General features: G+C 36.1%; 2 protein-coding genes across 2 annotated transcripts; one reads left to right on the top strand and one right to left on the bottom strand.

Moving 5' to 3' along the window:
- Positions 1–419: 419 nt before the first annotated feature.
- LOC308267772 (olfactory receptor 52J3-like) lies at positions 420–1,355 on the bottom strand (the record flags this gene model as incomplete). Its single annotated transcript, XM_080702685.1, has 1 exon — positions 420–1,355. One exon carries the CDS (start codon positions 1,353–1,355, stop codon positions 420–422), a length of 936 nt encoding a protein of 311 aa, XP_080558811.1.
- Positions 1,356–16,237: 14,882 nt separating this feature from the next.
- LOC308258980 (olfactory receptor 52D1-like) lies at positions 16,238–17,188 on the top strand (the record flags this gene model as incomplete). The annotated part of the gene is made up of 1 exon (XM_080689637.1): positions 16,238–17,188. One exon carries the CDS (start codon positions 16,238–16,240, stop codon positions 17,186–17,188), a length of 951 nt encoding a protein of 316 aa, XP_080545763.1.
- Positions 17,189–20,275: the final 3,087 nt, after the last annotated feature.

The following is a 20,275-nucleotide window of genomic DNA, read 5'->3' as shown; positions in this document are numbered from 1 at the left end:
GATTTTCATGACTATGCATTTTTAAGACCTTGTCTCAATATTCTTGTAATATCCTCAGAAAAACTGAATATATTTAGATTTACCATTGAGAGATTTATCAAGATATTTATTTTTCATTGGAATTTAGTTTTTTTCCCAGAAAAAAATGTCTAAGGAGTTTTAATTAACTAATTGTGCCAAGATGGAACAATATCCTATTTTCAAATAGAGAAACAAGAAATTTCACTTGCTCCCCATAGTTAAAATCAAAAGGGCTTTCAGTGGGTTGTCTTTACTTACTGTAATGGAACCTTACATTCAGAAGAATAAACACTCACTCAGCATCTATTGGAGATTAAAGAGGCCTAAAGGATTCTCCAAAGTTTGTTTCTTTAATCTCCAGTATCTCACACCTTTGAGAACTAAAGAAATAAGAACCCCTACTTTGAAGTGAAAGCACGAAGCACATGCTCACGGATCTGCTTGGTTCTCACACCGTAGATAACAGGGTTGAGGGCAGGTGGGACGACCACATAAAGGTTGGCAACAAGGATGTGGGCATAACGAGGAATATTTTTGCCAAATCGGTGGGTGAGGAAGGAGAACAGGGAAGGGGTGTAGAAAACACACATGACCCCTACATGTGAGCCACAAGTGCTCAAAGATTTGTGACGAGCCTCTCGAGATGGGAGGCGGAAAACAGCATGGAGAATGTAAGCGTAGGAGATTCCGACCAGAATCACATCCAAGATAAGAAAAGAAGCCACAAAAAGTCCATAGATGGCATTGATGCGAATGCTAGCACAGGCCAGCCTGGCAATGCCCATGTGCTCACAGTAGGAGTGGGCAATAATCCGAGCCTCGCAGAAGGGCAGACGATGTGTTAGGTAGAGAATGGGCAGCATGAGCAGGACTGGGCGCATTATAATACCAACTGCGATGCCTGCCAGCACCCGAGGGGTCAGGATGGTTGTATAGTGGAGTGGTACACAGATGGCCACGTAGCGGTCAAAGGCCATGGCCAGCAGGACCGCAGACTCCATTCCTGTGAAAGTATGTATCAGAAACATCTGGCCCACACAGGCTCCAAAGCCAATTTCATGTGCCTCAAACCAGAAGATGCCTAGCATTCGAGGTACTGAGGATGTAGAGAGGGCAAGATCTATAGCTGATAAAATGGCTAGAAAGTAGAACATAGGCTCTCGCAGGGTGCGGTCAGACCAGATGATCAGGAGAATCGTAGCATTGCCCAGCAGAGCCATTAGGTAAACAGAACAAAAGGGCAGGGAAATCCATCCATGGGAAGCCTCAAGCCCTGGGATACCTACAAGGAAGAAGGTGTCTGGGTGGAACGTGGTCCTGTTGGTGAGGAACATCTTGACATTGATGAGAAGAGAAGCATCTGACCACCCCTACAAGAGAAATTAAGATTTAGAAATGATTATCTCAATACTTATCCAATAAGATTAACTTTATCTGCTTTATTTAATTTGGAGACGCTATATTCATTTCAGACAAAGTAGACTTCAACACAAAGAATCTTTTTAGTGATAAAAGAAAAAAATGTATAATAACAAGGGGATAATCTCCACAAAAATATCAACACTAAATGTGTATACAACTAAAAGCAATGTCAAAATGCATGAAGCAAACACTAGAGGAAATATAATTAGAAATTTCAATACTCCTTTGTCACTATTTAATAGAATTGATATGTAAGATGAAAGGTCAATAAATGAGTTAATATTCATATACCACCAAAGAACACTAGGGATTTAAAATGAAAATTAAAACAAAACAACCACAAATAGCATACATGCCCTTATTGTTGAAATGTTAGCTGTCCCTAAATTGATCTATAGATTCAACATGTCTCTTTAAAAATTTGAAGCAAAATGTAGATTTTTACAGTTCAAAAATATGTTTAAAGAAAAACTAACTCTAAAACTTGAGTCAGAGTCCACAGCCAAAGAACTCGTTTATTGAAAAGGACATTAACTTCATCATAGGTCTCCCTTTGAGATTTTGAACAATATCGTCTGCTCATTTCCTCAAATCTCACAAAACCTGGAATAAATTTTCAAAAACAAGAATTTTATGTTTATATTTAATCTCAGTCTCTTTCAAAGACAAATGCCTTTAGTTAAGCAATTAACACGTAAAATTGCAGAAAGACAGATACTAATAGCTGCACACAGAAGATGACAGTATGTAAAAATAACATAGCTGTGGCTAGACATAGGGAGTAATAAACAATCTAGCAGAGTTGCTAAATTTTTTTGTTTAGTACAGAACTTTCAAGGGTATGTATTAGATGATCAGCCCCCAAATGACATTTGCTTAATTCATCTCTCCAATGTTTATTAGTCCACCCCACAGAGAAGCTCTATTACATCTTAGCTATGACAATAGTTGCACCAGTAGCTGGAAAGAATAAAAGCCTCAAAATTTCTACTGATTGTAAAATTCCCAGAAATATCTCAGCATTTTCACAATTGTATCTTTTCCTGCATGGTGACAGTAAGATCTGATCATAAAGGAAACTTGAAAGAAGTAAAAAAAGACATGGAAGGCGATCAATATCAGGTGAAGAGATCCATGATCCTCATTTACCTTACTCCAGTTGACTCATCCTTCCTTTTATCCTTCCTTCTTCCCTCCTTCCCTTCCTTCCTTCCTTCCTTCCTTCCTTCCTTCCTTCCTTCCTTCCTTCCTTCCTTCCTTCTTTCCTCCCTCTCTCACATTCTTTCAAAAAGAAGAGAGAAGATGGGACTAAAGAAAAAGGAAGAGACAAAGGAATATAGAAAGAAAGGAGAATAGAAAAAGGTGATGAAGAAGAAAGGAAAGGAAGAAAGATCAAGAGGAAGAATAAAAGAAAGGAAGATGGAAGGGAAACCTCAGCTGTGAATGAGCCCAGAAAAAATGTAAGAGGGTAAAGGCTTAATTTTGAGAATTATTTTATTAGTAATATTTTTAAATAGATATTTTTTCAAGCCATTGAATCCTGCAAGCTTTTATGTAAACTCGTATCCATTCTTCTTTCTCTGCCTCCCTCTTTGGAATCATGTCATAAGTCTGCAACTTCATTCTGTCATGCAATAGTCTTGCTTAGCATTATTCTTATGGAAGATCATTCTCTAATACACAATTCTTTCAGAGGCAGAGATTACAATTTATGCCACAACCTTAATTTCCCTCTGCAGAGAGTTATTTTTAAAATGTAGATGTCCCACCTGTTCTTTCAGTCAGAAAATCTTTCTAGCATGGTGAGATAGAGAATATCAGCTTCAACGTCTAGCTATAGGCTGCTCCTTAACTGTTAGGAGCCTATGATTACTATCCATCCCCACTCTCCATGTAATGGGAAGCGCAACTCCAGGCAGAATAGGGTGAAAGACCTCTCATATCTAATGAAGGGAAGAGAGTTTTATAACATTAGTATTACAGCCCTCGGGAGCCTGTCTGAAATCAACGCTAATTCATCTGTTCAATGAACTGTGACTTGTGACTAACTCCTGAAAGTCTCTTGGGAGAAATGCTGTTTTCTGAAACGGGAGTAGATGGACTGAGATTGAAGTAGGCACCTCCTCATCGGGTCACCTCGATACACACAGTATCACAGGTGCAAAAATAGAACTTCAGAAGCATCGTCATATGAGGTGGACGGTTCTCTTCTTGAGAAAATTTTGCATCTTGATTTCCTAAGTCATTATAATGATGTCAATTTAGAATATTAATTACCAACATGTAAATATCTTGTCCTTATATCTTTGCTCTGACCAAACAAATTCAAGTATCAAGGGCTTCAAGTTAAATAAAGCCTCTCGTATATTTTCCATTTAGTACTCAGCCTATTGGCTTTAAATTTAATAAAATTAATTTAGGAAGTTGTCGGTGTCAATCTTTATATCATGGACAACAAAGAGGACGTAGTGTGGGGGAAGCTGAGGGGAAGCTCATCCAGTGCATGGTATGTGTATGGGATTCCGTCTCACTATGAACTACATTATGGTGTGAGAGTACAATGCACAAATAAAGGTATACTCAAAATAATTTAGAACTGGCAGCGAAGCTCAGTGGTGGAGAACATACTCAGCATACGTGATGCCCTGGGTTTGACCCCTCGCAATACACATGCACACACACACACACATACACACACACAATAATAAAAACAATATTTCTTAAAAACTAAATTAACATAAAGTACATTTAGAAAGAAGAATGACCAAAAATTTACAAGATAATAAATACATGAGCCAGGCGTGGTGGCACACGCTTGTAATCCCAGCATTCAGGAGGTTGAGACAGGAGGATCAAGGTTCGCGGACAGCCTCAGCTACTCAGTGAGGTTCTCTGCAACTTAGTGAGACCCTGTTTCGAAATAAAGAATAAAAAATAGGGCAGGGGTTGTAGCTCAGAGGTCAAATGCCCCGGATTCCATTCCCAGAGCCGCAAAAATAAATAAATAAATAAATAAATAAATAAATAAATAAATAAATAAATATGTTTCAATGCAATCATTAAGAATTACAGTGAAATAGCATCATTTAATTGTGGAAAGAAATTAATAAATATATATATATACATATATACCCATATATACACATGTATACATTCACAAACAAGGATAAAAGTAGAGGTGTTTGCGTTTATATGGTTAATCTAAATCCTCATCTATATAGCAGGAAATCAATACATTCTGTTTAAAAAGAATGAATTACTAGATATTTAAATGAACTCAGTATAAAAATTTGAGACACTAAATTCCAGAATACACACCTAGAAGCTTTCAAAGTAGACATATTCTAGTGTATAAAATTGGAGATTAGATTATTTGGGAGCAGAGAAGATTCATATCCACTAAATCCTCTTAGTATAATATTTTAATTACCAGTCATATGTTATTGCTATTAATAACCTTGAAAAGCAAAGAGTTCCTGAGTCATTTAAGCAATATGCATTCCAAGAGAAAATTTTAAAAAGTACAAAGCAAAGGTAGTTCATTTTGTTTTTATTTCACAAGAAAAATATGTAAGATCACTTGTTTGTTTTATACTTTTTTACTGATATGAGATATGAGACCTCTCTCATATTTACTGAAGGGGGAGAGTTTTATGTGACATCTAATTTTTACATATTAGTGGAGTAATATGATATTTTATACATGTATACACCGTGTCACATTGAAATCAGAGTAAGCCAGTATTCTCAAACATTTTTCATTTTCTTATTTGTGTGTGTGTGTGTGTGTGTGTGTGTGTGTGTGTGTGTGTGTGTGTTTGATAATAGAAATTGAATCCAAGGACGTTCTGACTCTGAGATATGCACCCAGTACTATTTTACTATTTTTTTTATTTTAAGAAAGGATCTTACTAAGTTGCAGAGGACCTTTGTAAACTGTTGAGGTTGGCCTCAAAACTGTGGTCTTCCTGTCTCAGTCTCCTAAATACAAGGATTGCAGGCATGTGCCATCACACTCAGCTCCAGGCTCCACTTATTCTAACCTAATGTTGAACACTTTCAAAATCCTTTCTTGGAGCTTATTTAAAAAAAAAAAAAACTGGCTTGATGGTGCACACCTGTAATTCCAGTACTTGGGAGACTGCGATGGGAGGATGGGAGATTTGAGACTTGTCTCAGTAATTTAGCAAGAATTTCACCAACTTAACAAGAACTTATTTCAAAATAAAAAAATAGAGCTGGAGGTAGCACAGAGGTAAAATGCCCCTGGGTTCAATCTCCAATACCAAAATAAATAAATAAATAAATAAATAAATAAATAAATAAATATTGTACATGAGCTGGGGAGACTCTATTTCAAAATTAAAAAAAAATAGGGTTAGGGGTAGCCCAGAAATAGATTGCACTTGGTTCAATTCCCAGTATCATATACTCCCCCAAACCAAATAATGAACAGACAAATAAAAAGTTCATTATCATAATCTGTAGTTCTACAATCGAATATCTGTAGTTCTTTCCTTAACTACATCTTAGACCCAATTAATTACTCCCCATTTCTTTTCTCCCTCTCTACTCTCCTCAACCTCTGATAATACCATTCTACTTTCAACTTCTCTGAGATTAACATTTTTAGATACCACATATAAGTGAGATCATGTAAAAATAGAAGTATCCAGTCCACTGATGTAACAAAAATACTAGCAGTCATTATAAATTCCCTTCTCTCATATGATACTATCTCTGAAACCATCAGTAATGACATTTTTAAAGATATCCATGACTCAAATTATTCTCCTCTAATTAGTCTTTTTGAATTGTTGGTTCTGGTTATCATGCTCCCACTGAGATAGATAATCTCCTCAGTGTTTCTTGATCCTATTCCCTTTCTAAGCACATTCGGATATTGTGCATTTCCTGTGCTTCTCCAGATTGTGACATAGAGTTTAACTAAAATGTTTTTTTTATTTTTATTTATTTATTTATTTATTTATTTATTTATTTTATTGGTGCACTGTATTCATACATCATAGTGGGATACAAACTTTTGTAGACATACATGCACACATCGCCCAGTCAGCCCCCCCCCACCCGATCACCACCCCATTCTCTCCCCATCCCTCCTTCCCATGCTTGGCTTAGTGGTTGACATCTAGTATTATAGCAATTTATCCAAAATTAAAAATGATAATCTCACATAACAGTTTCATTTGTCTGATACCAAGCTTTTGATGATTTAAAGATAACATTTCAATATTTCTTTTTGCTTTCTTTCTTACCAGAGCATATTTTTTTCTGTTTTTTTAGGTGAAACTATCATATATTTATATATTTATTTTTCAGAAAAAATCTATCCTAATATGGAATATGAATTCTAGATACCCAAAACGATCTTGAAAAAGAACAAAGCTAGCAGATATATATTTTCTGATTTCAAACCATATAAAGCTACAATAATTGAAACAGTGTAGTACTGTTCTAAAGGCAGATATATAAACCATTGGAGTTAAATACAAGCCTAGAGCTAAATTCTTCCCTATATTGTCAAGTTATTTTTGACAAGGTTTCCAAGAACATTTGGTGGTAGAAATAATAATCTTTTAACTAAATATTGTTGAAAAATAATAATTACATGGAAAAGAATAAAATTGGACCCTTACCTAATCCCACATACAAATATTAACTCAAAATAGATAAAAGACCTAAATATAAATCTTAAGACTATAAACTTTTAGAAGAAAATCTGTGTCATAAAACCTCACAACATTGAAAATGGCAGTGATTTCTTGGATATGATTTCAATGGCACAGGCAACAGAAGAATATATAAACTCCCTGAAAAATAAAAAAAAATATTGTATATCCAAAGACAATGTAAACAGAGTTAAAAGTTACTAATAGAATTGGATAAAATATTTCCAAATGCTATATCTGAAGGTATATTAATATTCCAACTAGAAATCCTAAAAATTAGCAACAATAAAGGCAAACAATACAATTTAGAGATAGGTAAAAGACTAACATAAATAATGGATCTCCACAGATAACCAATCTTAGTTGTCTGTTGGATGAAAACTCTTGTTTCTCTGGTTCTGGTGAGTGTTACCTATTTCTTCTTTGTAGTTAATCTCTTTGAGTATTTTCTCTAGCGCTGGTTTTGAAGACATAAATTCCTTCAGTTTCTGTTTGTCATGGAAGCTTCTTATTTCTCCATCTAATTTGATAGAAAGTTTTGCTGGGTAGGAAATTTTTGGCTGGAAGTTGTTTTCTTTCAGAGTTTGGAATATATTACTCCAAGCCCTTCTGGCTCTCATGACTTGGTTTGGGAAGTCTGGAGTGATTCTTATTGGTTTGCCTCTGAATGTCACTTGGCCCTTTGTTTTTGTTGCCTTTAAGATTCTCTGCTTGGCTTCCACACTGGTCATTTTGACAATTATGTGGCGTGGGGATCCTCTTCTCCGATCCTGTCTAAAGGGAGTTCTATAAGTTTCCTGGATCTGTGTATCAACCTCTTGCTCTATTTGGAAAATTTTCTGCTATTACTTCCTTGAAGAGATTGTTGATCGCTTTGGTTTCACTTTCTTTTCCCTCCTCTATTCCAATTATTCTTAGGTTAGCTCTCTTAAGATGGGCCCATATTTCTTCAAAGTCAGATTCCTGCTGTTGGATATTTTTTTCTAGATTAGAAACTATGCGTTCATTTTTGGATTGCTCATCTTCTAAGAGTGAGATTCTGTTCTCCATGTGGTCTAATCAGTTGTTTGTGCTTTGAATTGAGGCCTTTACTTCATTAATTGCATCCTTTATCTCTTTTTGGCTCTCTCTGAGTTCTTTTCGAAGCACCTCTATTATTTCTACAGTTATTTTCCTGATTTGATCTTCTAGAAATCTCTGATTTTCTGTTTTATCGGGTTCTGATGTTGTGGGGTTGTGCGCATTCATTGCTCCAGTGTTATTCCTCTTTCCCATGATTTCGGAGGTTTGTGCCTTCTCTGGGTCACTATGGCTTCACTTAAGGTGCTCTGGATCGAGTCTGTATTATCTCAGACCCCACTACTCCTTTACTGGGTTGTATCACAGAGTCTCTGACCCAGGGAGTCGATAGAGGCTGCTTTAAACTATGGGGGGTGCCAGGTTGCACGTTCTCCTATGGTGTGATATCTCTGCCACCACCACTCCCTCACTGGGTCAAGTCCCAGGAGGTACAGTACTGGGATTTCTCCTCTGTGGCCCGCAATTTGACTCACTGTTCTTGAGTACGCAGATGTAGCTGTACTGGACTCGGTGAATTTGCTGCTGCCGCCGCCGGTGGCAATATGGCGCCACTGCCACGCCCTCGGCCGTGAGGCTGGCGTATTTTTTCTTCTCTGGTTTTGATTTCCACTCTGAATCCCTGCAGCGTGTGCTGAGCTCAGCCACTGGGAGCTTTAAATGCTCTCTGCGCCGAAAGATCCTGCCTGGCTGTTCCGCAGCGGCTCACCTCAGCTTGCTGTAGCCGTCCGTTGAGTTCGCCGCTGCCACCGGCAGTATGGCGCTGCTGCCGCGTCCTTGGGCGCGTGTGTCTCCTCTGTGGCCCTGAGCTCTGTTCTCAGTCCGCTTTCTCTCTGGAGCCTGGTGGTTTTTTTGGTGATGGTGTTTTCTGGCTATGAAAGGCGCTAGTTTTGTGGTAATGGAGATTGGTTGTTAGCGGGGCTCTTAAGCCCCGCTTTTCTCGGTCGCCATCTTCCCGGAAGTCTCCTAAAATGTTTAAAACTTTTACAAATGCCATACAATTGGTGATGCCATGTTGTCCCAGAATCTTTCGTTGTTCTTGGTATGCAATGTCAGGCACCAGAAAAAATTCTCTAAACCTATTTTAGACTCTCCATTCACACAGATGAATAAAATAGATGCTATTGAAAATAAAACTGTTGAGTCATTTTTCTTTTTTTATATCTTTTGTGTGATATATATGTAATTTTGTGTGTGTGTGTGTGATACTGAGGATGGAACCCAGGGGCTCTTTTACCTCTGGGCTACACTCCCTGACCTATTTTATACTTTATTTGGAAACAGGGTCTCACTAAGTTGCTGAGAGCCTCACTAAGTAGCTGAGGCTGGGTTCAAACCTGTGTGATCCTCCTGTCTCAGCCTCTTAAGCACTGGGATTACAAGCGTGTGTCACCACGCCCGGCTTGTGTGATATTTTTAAGAAGGAGCCATTCTGAGACTCTGCAATCCTGCTTAGAGGCAGACTCCAGAGACAGCTACAGAAGACTTACTCTTCTCCCTTACTTTTTCTAGATTATCTTGTTACTAAGATGTTGACTTTGAAGATAAAGAAGTTGCATTCTGAACTCAAATCTCCAACTCCCAGTGGGTTTGTTTCCTAGCACCAGGGGGAAGCCATCCCTGCTCTCTGCCCATGGGAGCCATAGGCACCTGGAAACTATGTCTATAACTAAGCTCATTCCGAAAAGATATAAGTAGGAAAAGAAGGGAAGACTTGTTCAAGGCAACTGGATGCAAATTTTATCTACACATAGTACCAGCAGGTGAAGAAGTGCATAATAACTCTTACTGCATCCCGAGCCAAGTGGGTTACAGGTAAGTTTAAAGGCTCCACCCAGAGAAGTCAAGCTCTGAAAATATGGTTATAGGAGATTTATTGGAATAACTGATCCCATTTGGACTTGGGCACCTTGAAGAGACTGCATCTATCAGAAGCAATGGCAATTCTACCTTGTTATGGGTTGAGACTAAACTTCAACTTACCTTAAAAATAAGTTTGTACATGGAGCCAGGTGTGGTGGCACACACTTTTAATCCCAGTACTTGGGAGGCTGAGACAAGCGAATTACAGGTATGTAGCCAGCTTTAGCTACTTAGCAAGGCCCTCCACAATTTAAGGAGACCCTGCTTCAAAATATAGTATAAAAATAGCGTTGGTGTTGTAGTTTGGAGGTAGAATGGCCCTGGGTTCAATCCCCAGTACCACAAAAAGATAACAAATATGTACATAAGCTTCTCTGTGTACTTCAATATATCAGAGAAAGATTGATTAAGGAAAGGATGGGAGAAAGCAGAGTCAGTGGAAATGCTGGAAAAACCTACAAAATCTATGTTTTTTAAACAATGTTTTATTCTGTTCACAGCAATCTAAAATGTATAAAAGTATAGAATTTACTTTTGAAATTTTACTTTTACAAAATCCTATGAGGACACATCTTAAAATTTAATGTAAGTCTGTTGCACAACTTTAAATGTAAGTGGCACTCATCTGTAATTCCAGTACTTTGGAGGCTGAGAAGAATCATAGGTTTCCCAGTCGGTCTCAGCAACCTTGTAAGGTCCTCACAACTTAGTGAGATCCTGTCCAAGCACAGAAGGAGAAGGTACATATGTTCTCTCTAATATGCCCAAACTAGGGAATGTAGAGGATACCAGTGGTACTCCAGGTAATGGAGGGGAAATACCAGCAAAGCTTGAATGGAAAGATAGGGGTGGAGGAAGACTGAACTTGATTAATGAGGGTCTACATCCGAATATGTGTAAAATTATGAATATGGCATGGTTACCCTGGACAATCATTGGTGGAAGGGGGGAAGGGAAAACAGGGGTGGGGGAGAGAGGGCACCAAGTATAGTTTAAATGTATACCATTTATGTTCAATAAAAAATTAAAAATAAATAAATAAATAAAATAGGGCTGAGAGTGTAGCTCTAAGGTATAATGCCTCTAGTTTCAGTGTCCAGTACCACAAAAAATTTAACATAGATATTAATATTTCATAATGATATGGGTTCCGTTCCTGATTCAGTGAATTTGTAGTAGAATAGATTTGGGAGAAAAGACTGGGCTTTTTGCCTTCTTTTAACTGTGTCATAATCTGATTAGCTGCCCCCAAACTCCCTTGAGAATAAAATGGGATAATAATAGCAATGCAACTAAGATAGTAGCTAATAATTGATCAATTTGTTTTGATTTATTTTATTTCTTAAAGATATAGATAAGGTCTCCAAAATTTTATCCAAAAAGACATTATAGATAATTTATTATATTCTTCTCCAAAGGAATGTGTAATTTTCTTCTTCTCTGTTCCTTCATGATTTCTCCACCACAGACCAAGATAAGAAATAAATGCTGACAGAATTCAGTTTTGTTAGGGAACGATCCCTGGATATGTCTCAAAATTTAGTATTAGAATCAGGACACTATTAATGCCATATAGGCTATGAGGATTTGTGTAGACTATAATCTATTTATGCTGATAAGTTTATAGTGATTTAAGAACTGTCATTATATTGAAATTACTTGACAGAAAAATAAAAATCCTCTCTTATCTCCTTTTTCTTTTCATTCATTCACTCACTCACTGAAACAAAAAACAAATATATGGGAAGATGTTATTTTCATCCAGTAAGATGATGTGATATAGTAATGGAGAAAGATATGAAGAAATATAAAACACAATAAAATTAAAGATAGAAGACAGTAAGTGCATGTGCCATTCGGATACCTTGGAGCGTATTGATGGCATTTCGAGGTAGGCACAAAAATATTTTAGAAGACTCAACATATGAATAAGGTTTTTAGTTCTAGTAAAAGTTTATAAAATGATTTTATGCATGAAAAATTCCATGTAGAACAAATCCACCAGGTCTCTGCTGTCACAGAATGAGAAAATGACCCGTTCCCTCTGGAGAAAGATGTAATGAAGTATATTTCAAGTGGTTAGAAAAATTTCTTATTGTTTTACAAGACATGAGAAGGAATGTTTAATGTAATTTTTGATCTGTATTCTTTTCAGATGAATACAATTGAGACCCTGAAATTTTATTTATGTACCTTATGTACTATAGGTAATTTATGAGCACATTGGATAGTGTCACTGTTAAAAAAAAAATTTAAACCACTATCACTGTTAAAAAAAAAAGCTAAACCATTCTTAAAAAAATTAAGCCACTGTTATAAAGGTAAATTATATTATTTCTATATGTTTTCTCTATCACCAGTATCAGATTCCTACTAAATTGGGTGTGTATCATTTAGATTGTTTTTGTGTTTATAGAATTATCATATATTTCCATTGTGTCCACACAAATATATTTTAATTTTCACATTCATTTGCCAATAATAGTGAAAAATAAAATTAATGATGTATTTTATTGAAATATATTTGATATCATTTCACAGAAATATACCTTTTTAAGTATGTTGATAATATAATATATAATATAAATTCTCACAATTTTCATTATTACTTTGTTGATTGACTTTTTGTTGTTTTTTTGTGGTACTATGGACTGATCTCGGGGGAATTTGACCTCTGGCCTACACTCTGTGACATGTATTATTTATTTATTTATTTATTTATTTATTTATTTATTATTTTTGAAACAGGGTCTTGCTAAAATGCTGAGAATGGTTCAAGCCTGTAATCCACTTGTCTCAGACTTCCAAATACTGAGATTAAAGGCATATACCACCAACTTCATCTTGATGCAGTTTTTGAATGATTCAATTCATAATCAATTACTGAAAGATTTTCAACACAAATTATTGTATAGTTACAGTGTATTCTCTAGGATCACAAGTCGTTAAAATTTTCAACTGATTTATTATTATCAGTGACTGACAAATTTAGATATAGTATCTACTATGTTATTAATATGCAACTTTCAATAATCTGGTTTTCCTATATTCTCGTCCTGTCCAATAGATACCATGATTCAGAAATATAATTCTCCAGACTTTCCAAAGCTTCCTTAATATATGCATCCATCGGTTTCCATGCTCAAAAGATAATATCTCTCCCTAGGGTACAGAGATCAACTAGTAAAAGTAAGCAGAAACTTGAGGTATAAAACTTCAAAGCAGATGAAGAAACTAAAAGGTATTATATTATAGTAACAAAACAATGAAATCAGTGAGCTCTCAATATTTACACCATAAATTCTTTGGAGATTGACTTGAGGATTATTTTTCATGATTACAATGACTTCATAACCTATGAATATTTATAACAATAGAGTGTTTCAGGAATACTATCAATTCTATTGTATTTCTAAAAAGATTTTAAAAAATCCTACCTGCTAAAGGACCTATATGACTTTCAACATATTGCTCTAATGTTCTTAATAAGAGGCATGGGTGCCATCAGAATTGCAGTAGGGGGCTAAGTTTGGGTACCAGAAAATGCAGATGTATAGAAAGCAAACTGAAAATCAGAACCTGAAGGTTGGATAGAGTAGATAGTTTATAGAAAGAACCTAACCAAGAGCAAGTTGTTCAACTAATTAGAGAAGTGAAATAAAATCCAAAGTGTATATTATAATTTAATTGTTATAATTATTAGTTCTAAGGTCAAGAGTAAACACGTTCTGTGGCCAGTAGAGTCATGAACTAGAAAGTGATTGTTCATTTTTTGTCACACTGTCTCTAGCCTACTCTTTTTTTTTTTCATTTTTCTATTTTTCTTTTTCTTTTTCTTTTGCGGCACTGGGGATTGAACTCAGGTGAATTCTACTTCTGAGTTACACCCCCAGTCCTGATTTTTGTTTGTTTTTTAATTTAGAAAAAGAGTCTCACAAAGTTTTGCTAAGGGCCTCACTAATTTGCTGAGGCCGTCCTTGAACCTGCAATACTCCTGTCCTGGGACTCTAGGTGTATACCTGCACATTGGGCTGTTATCATCCTTAATGAATATCAGCAGTCTTGAATTACCCTCATTTTTATAATTCACAACATTTGACATATTCTCTTCTATCCTGGTTTTTCAGTCTCTCAAGGCCAAACCCTAATGCTGTCCCTAAATTAGTATGGATATAATCTAAAAATAAACAAAGAATTTCAATTCTCTATTCTAAACTTTTCATCATCCCTCCTGACTTATAATTATACTATGTTTTACTCCTCCAAATTATTGCTCATTCTTTAATTTCAATTGATATTATTTTCTTCTCAATGAAAAATGATAGGATTTTCATACTTATATCTGTACTTTAGTAGTTAAATATTTTCTGGATTTAGAATCTATATACTAGTCCTATTTAAAATTATAAATTCATATAGCAATGAAAATATCAATTATTGGGCAGATTTATTAAGCTGTTCTGTGCAGAGTTAAGGAAATTCATAGGACTCAGTATATCTCCATAAGGAGAACAAAATATTTTGTAGCCCTCAGTGCAGATACTCTCTATATCTTCACATCACCATACATATTTTGAAAAGTATAAGGCTTGGAAATTATAAAAATATATACATCTATTTGAGGATGAAATAATTTCTACCTAAATATTCACAGGTATGGTAAATTTCCCCGGTCCACAGTTCCCTGCATTTTAGATGTTGCAACATCAATAAATTGTTACTTTTTTTGTAACATGAGTGCTGCTGCTTGATTTATTTTTTTAAAATTTTTATTAGTGCACTATAGCCATGCATCTTAATGGAGTACAGGATGATGGAGGTATAGATGCACACATCACCCAGTTAGCCCTTACCCAATTCCCACCCCACTCTCTCCTCCCTCTTTCTCATGTTTGGCTTAGTGATTGACTTTGATATGTTTGTTACTGTACATCATGAACATCTGAGAATTTCCCTCTTCCCCCTTCCCATCCCCTCAGTTATGTTGTCTTATTTGCTTTTCTATAGTAAATCATTCTTCATCTAGTTCCTCCTATGACCAATTTTCTTCCAAGCTTTAGCATAATAGGGAGAGCTTTCGATTTCTTATTTTTTGTGACTGACTAATCTCACTTAGCATAATGTTCTCCAGTTCCTTCTATTTCCCTGAAAATGATGTAATCATGTTTTGCTTTATGGCTGAGTAAAATTCCATTGTGTACATATCATATAGTTTTATAGTTCATTCATCTGTTGATGGACAACTTAGCTGGTTCCATAGTTTGGCAATTGTGAATTGTGCAGCTATGAACATAGACACACATGCATTAGATGGTAGTTTGGTTTCCATTCTTTTGGGTAGATATGCAAAAGTGGTATCACAGGATCATATGGTAAGTTCAATCCCATTTTTCTGAGGATCCTTTATACATTTTTTCAAAGTGGTGGCACTAATTTGCAGTCCAACCAACAATGTATTAGAGTTTACACCTCTCCACTTCCTCACCAGCATTTGCTGTTGTGTTTTAAATGGTTGCCATTCTAGTCGGAGTTGGCTAAATCTCAGGGCAGTTTTCATTTGCATTTCTCTGATTGCCAATGATGTTGAGCATTTTTTCATGCATTTATTGGCCATTTGAATTTCTTCTTTCATGAAATGTCCATTTGGTTCACTTGCTTATTTTTTGATTGGGTTATTTGTTTTCTTAGTGCTGAGTTTCTTGAGTTCTCTGTATATTCTGGATATTAGTCCTCTGTTGGAGGAGTAGGTGGCAAAAAATCTTCTCCCATTCTGTTTTCCCTTGGTTAAGGTTCTTGACAGTTTCCTTTGCTGTACAAAAGCTCTTCAGTTTAATGCAGTCTGAAATATTGATCTGCATTTTAGTTTCTTGTGCTTCTGGGGTCTTCTTGAGAAAGAGTTTACCTGTGCCTATGTGTTGAAGTTTTAGGCTTATGCCCTCTTCAAGGAGCTTCAGGGTCTCTGGTCTAATTTTCAAGTCTTTGATTCATCTTGAATTGACTTTAGTACAGGGTGAAAAAGTAAGGTTTATTTCCATTTTTCTGCATATGATTAACCAGTTTTGACAGCACCATTTGTTGAACAGACTATCTTTTTTCCAGTATATGTTTTGTTTACATGAGAGGAATCATCCATAAAGAAGAAGCTAAAACGTCTCAGCCTTGGTATGTCAGCATACAATAAAACCGATGTCCATCCATCAATCTTTATTCTTATTGGCATTCCTGGGTTGGAGGCTGCCCATGTCTGGATCTCCATCCCTTTTTGCATGGTCTACCTTTTGGCCCTGCTAGGAAACTGTTCACTTTTGTTTATCATCAAGACAGATCCCAGCCTCCACGAGCCTATGTACCTCTTCCTCTGCATGTTGGCTGTGGCTGACCTTGTTGTGTGCACTACAGCGGTTCCCAAACTTCTCAGCCTCTTCTGGTTCAATGATGGAGAGATTCCTCTGGAAGCCTGCCTCACACAAGTGTTCCTCATTCATTCTTGTTCCACCATGGAGTCTGGCTTCTTCCTGGCCATGGCTTTTGACCGTTATGTAGCCATTTGTAATCCCTTAAGGCATTCAGCTATTCTGACCCATTCTGTCATTGGGGCAATAGGCCTAGCAATTGTGCTCCGTGGAACAACACTTCTCAGTCCTCATCCTTTCCTGCTTCGCTGGCTTCCCTACTGCAGAACCAACATAATCTCCCACACCTACTGTGAGTTCATGGCCCTCATCAAGATTGCCTGTGCTGAGACCAGAATCCGCAGAGCCTACAGCCTCGCTGTTGCCTTCCTCACTGGGGGTGTGGACTTGGTGTTGATCATTTGCTCCTATGTGCTCATACTCCACACTGTCTTCCACCTCCCATCCAAGGATGCCAGACTCAAGACCTTGGGCACCTGTATCTCCCATGTCTGTGTCATCTTAGTGTCCTACACCCCAGCCTTCTTCTCTTTTCTCACTCACAGGTTTGGGCACCGAGTAGCTCCCCATGTCCACATATTTGTGGCCAATATTTATCTCCTTGTCCCACCCATGGCAAATCCCATTATTTATGGAGTAAGGACCAAGAGGATACGAGACAGGTTCCTTAAATTGTTGAGTGCTGGAAAGCATTGGAATTGAAATATTTCTGTCAGTCTGCAAAACATGAATAAAATTTTTTTTGTGTTAGAATATGTGGTTTTTTGAGTACACTCTTTAAATGATAGATGGGCAAAGTTTTTGTATGGGAAGTAACTTACCAAAAAATAATTGTATGTTTAAACAGGTAAAACTCTAGGTTATGTAATCATTTCTGAAAAGTCTTCCAAATCAATAGTAGAATTATTCTCAAAGGATAATCTTATTTTTGCTTTATAATAATTATTGGAATCTCATCACTATGACTGTTTTGCAGTGTGTGTGTGTGTGTGTGTGTGTGTACATGTGTGTGTGTGTGTGTCTGTGTGTGTGTGTGTATTATTTAAAGGGGGTTTCATATGGGGGTAGGCAGAATAAGTTATGTGAAGATGACCTCAGGCAGTAATCTTAACACATGTTCTGATGGTCTGGTCACCCTTAGGGAGGATGATCACAGTCCAGTAGTCCTGAGACAGTTTGAAAATCTGGTCATCCTTAGAGTCCTCATGTTCATCAAGGATATATATATATATATATCAGAAATGCCTAAATGTTGTACTTATAGGAAGCAAAAGTCTGAAGATGTTTGGAGATGTTTTCTGTAAAGGAGGCTGTGATAAAACATTACTATGAACCCGGGTGTGGTAGCACACGCTTGTAATCTCCGCACTTGGAAGGCAGAAAGAGGAGGATCACTCAGGTTCGAAGCCAGACTTGCTGGCTTAGGAGACACTGTTTGCAAATAAAAACTATATATAAAAAATAGCTCCAGGAGTGTAGCCCGGAGGTAGAAGGGTTTCCAGGAACCCAAGTACCACCAAAAACAAACAAAGAAACAAACAAAAAACATCACTATGAACTGTCTTTTCCCGAGCAACTTTAACTTTAACAATGCTGTATTTTTTCCTAGGGTGCTATTGATATTTTACTTTTTATTTCTTCATTAATTCCTCCTCCCAGTTTTTGGAAGAATCTTACTTTCTTATTCATTCTTTCAGGTATTTAAATTAGAGAATAATAAAGTTTGTTCTTTTTATCTTTAATGTGTCAAAGAAAATATCTTAATTTTTAAATGTCAATAAAACAGTGTTCCTTTCTAAAAATATCAAATTTGGACATTTTGGGGGTCATTCATTTTTCTGTAGTAAAAATATTTGATCAAATTTTATGTGTAATGGCATTTGTCTTTTGAATGAAATGGCTACATATTTTATATTTTCCTAATGTTTTCTTGAGATCTAAAAATTTTAAAATGCAATAAAATTTTTTGAACTAGATATATAAAACATTTTCAAAAGAAAAACACACACACACACGCACACAAACGCACACACACACACACACACACACACACATATATATATATTTTTTTTTTTTTATTGGTGCACTGTATTCATACATCATAATGGGATAAAAAAAATACTTTTGTAGACATACTTGCACACATCGCCCAGTTAGCCCCTACACGATCCCTACCCCGTTCCCTCCCCATCCCTCCTTCCCATGCTTGGCTTAGTGGTTGACAGTATTATAGCAATTTATCCAATATTACCAATGATAATCTCACATAACAGTTTCATTTGTCTCATACCAAGCTTTTGATGACTTAAAAATAACATTTCAATATTTCATTTTGCTTTCTTTCTTACCAGAGACTATTTTTTTCTTTTTTTTTAGGTAAAACTATCATACATTTATTCATTTAATTTCAGAAAAAAATCTATCCTAATATGGAATATGGACTCTAGATACCCAAAACGATCTCAAAAAAGAACAAAGCTAGAAGATGTATATTTTCTGATTTCAAACCATATAAAGCTACAATAATTGAAACACTGTAGTACTGCAATAAAGAGAGAGATATAAACCACTGGAGTTAAATAAAAGCCTAGAGATAAATTCTTCCATATATTGTCAAGTTATTTTTGACAAGGTTTCCACGAACAGTTGGTGGAGGAAATAATAATCTTTTAACTAAATATTATTGAAAAATAATAATTACATGAAAAAGAATAAAATTGGACCCTTACCTAACACCATATACAAACATTAACTCAAAATAGATAAAAGACCTAAATATAAATCTTAAGACTATAAACTTTTAGAAGAAAATCTGGGTCATAAAACCTCACAACATTGAAATTGGCAGTGATTTCATGGATATGATTTCAATGGCACAGGCAACAAATGGGTAAGCAAACTCCCTAAAAAATAAAAAAAATAAAAATAAAAAATAAAAAAAATTTATATCCAAAGGCAATGTAAACAGAGTTAAAAGTTACTGATAGAATGGGATAAAATATTTCCAAATGCCATATCTGAAGGTATATTAATATCCCAACTAGAAATCCTAAAAATTAGCAACAATAAAGGCAAACAATACCATTTAGAGATAGGTAAAAGACTAACATAAATAATGAATCTCCACAGATAACCAATCTTAGTTGTCTGTTGGATGGAAAATCTTGTTTCTCTGGTTCTGGTGTGTGTTACCTATTTCTTCTTTGTAGTTAATCTCTTAGAGTATTTTCTCTAGTGCTGGTTTTGAAGACATAAATTCCTTCAGTTCTGTTTGTCATGGAAGTTTCTAATTTCCCCATCTAATTTGATAGAAAGTTTTGCTGGGTAGGAAATTTTTGGCTGGAAGTTGTTTTCTTTCAGAGTTTGGAATATATTACTCCAAGCCCTTCTGGCTCTCATGACTTGGTTTGGGAAGTCTCTTTTTGGTTCTCTCTGAATTCTTTATGAAACACCTCTATTATTTCTACAGTTATTTTCCTGATTTGATCTTCTAGAAATCTCTGAATTTCTGTTTTATTGGGTTCTGATAATATGGGGTTGTGGGAATTCATTGCTCCATTGTTATTCCTCTTTTCCATTATTTAGGAAGTTTGTGCCTTCTCTGGGTTCTTCCCTTGGGTCACTGCGACTTCACTTAAGGTGCTCTGGATCTCGAGTCTGTGGTATCTCAGTCCCCACTACTCCTTTACTGGGTTGTATGGCAGAGTCTCAGACCCAGGGAGTCAATCAAGGCTGCTTTAGACCATGGGGGGTGCCAGGTTGCGCGTTCTCCTATGGTGTGATATCTCT

Source organism: Muscardinus avellanarius (genome assembly GCF_963383645.1).
Source record: "Muscardinus avellanarius genome assembly, chromosome: 1".
In the NCBI taxonomy this organism is placed as follows: domain Eukaryota; kingdom Metazoa; phylum Chordata; class Mammalia; order Rodentia; family Gliridae; genus Muscardinus; species Muscardinus avellanarius.
The sequence above is the reverse complement of the archived record's forward strand: the minus strand, read 5'-3'. Positions and strand labels throughout refer to the sequence as shown.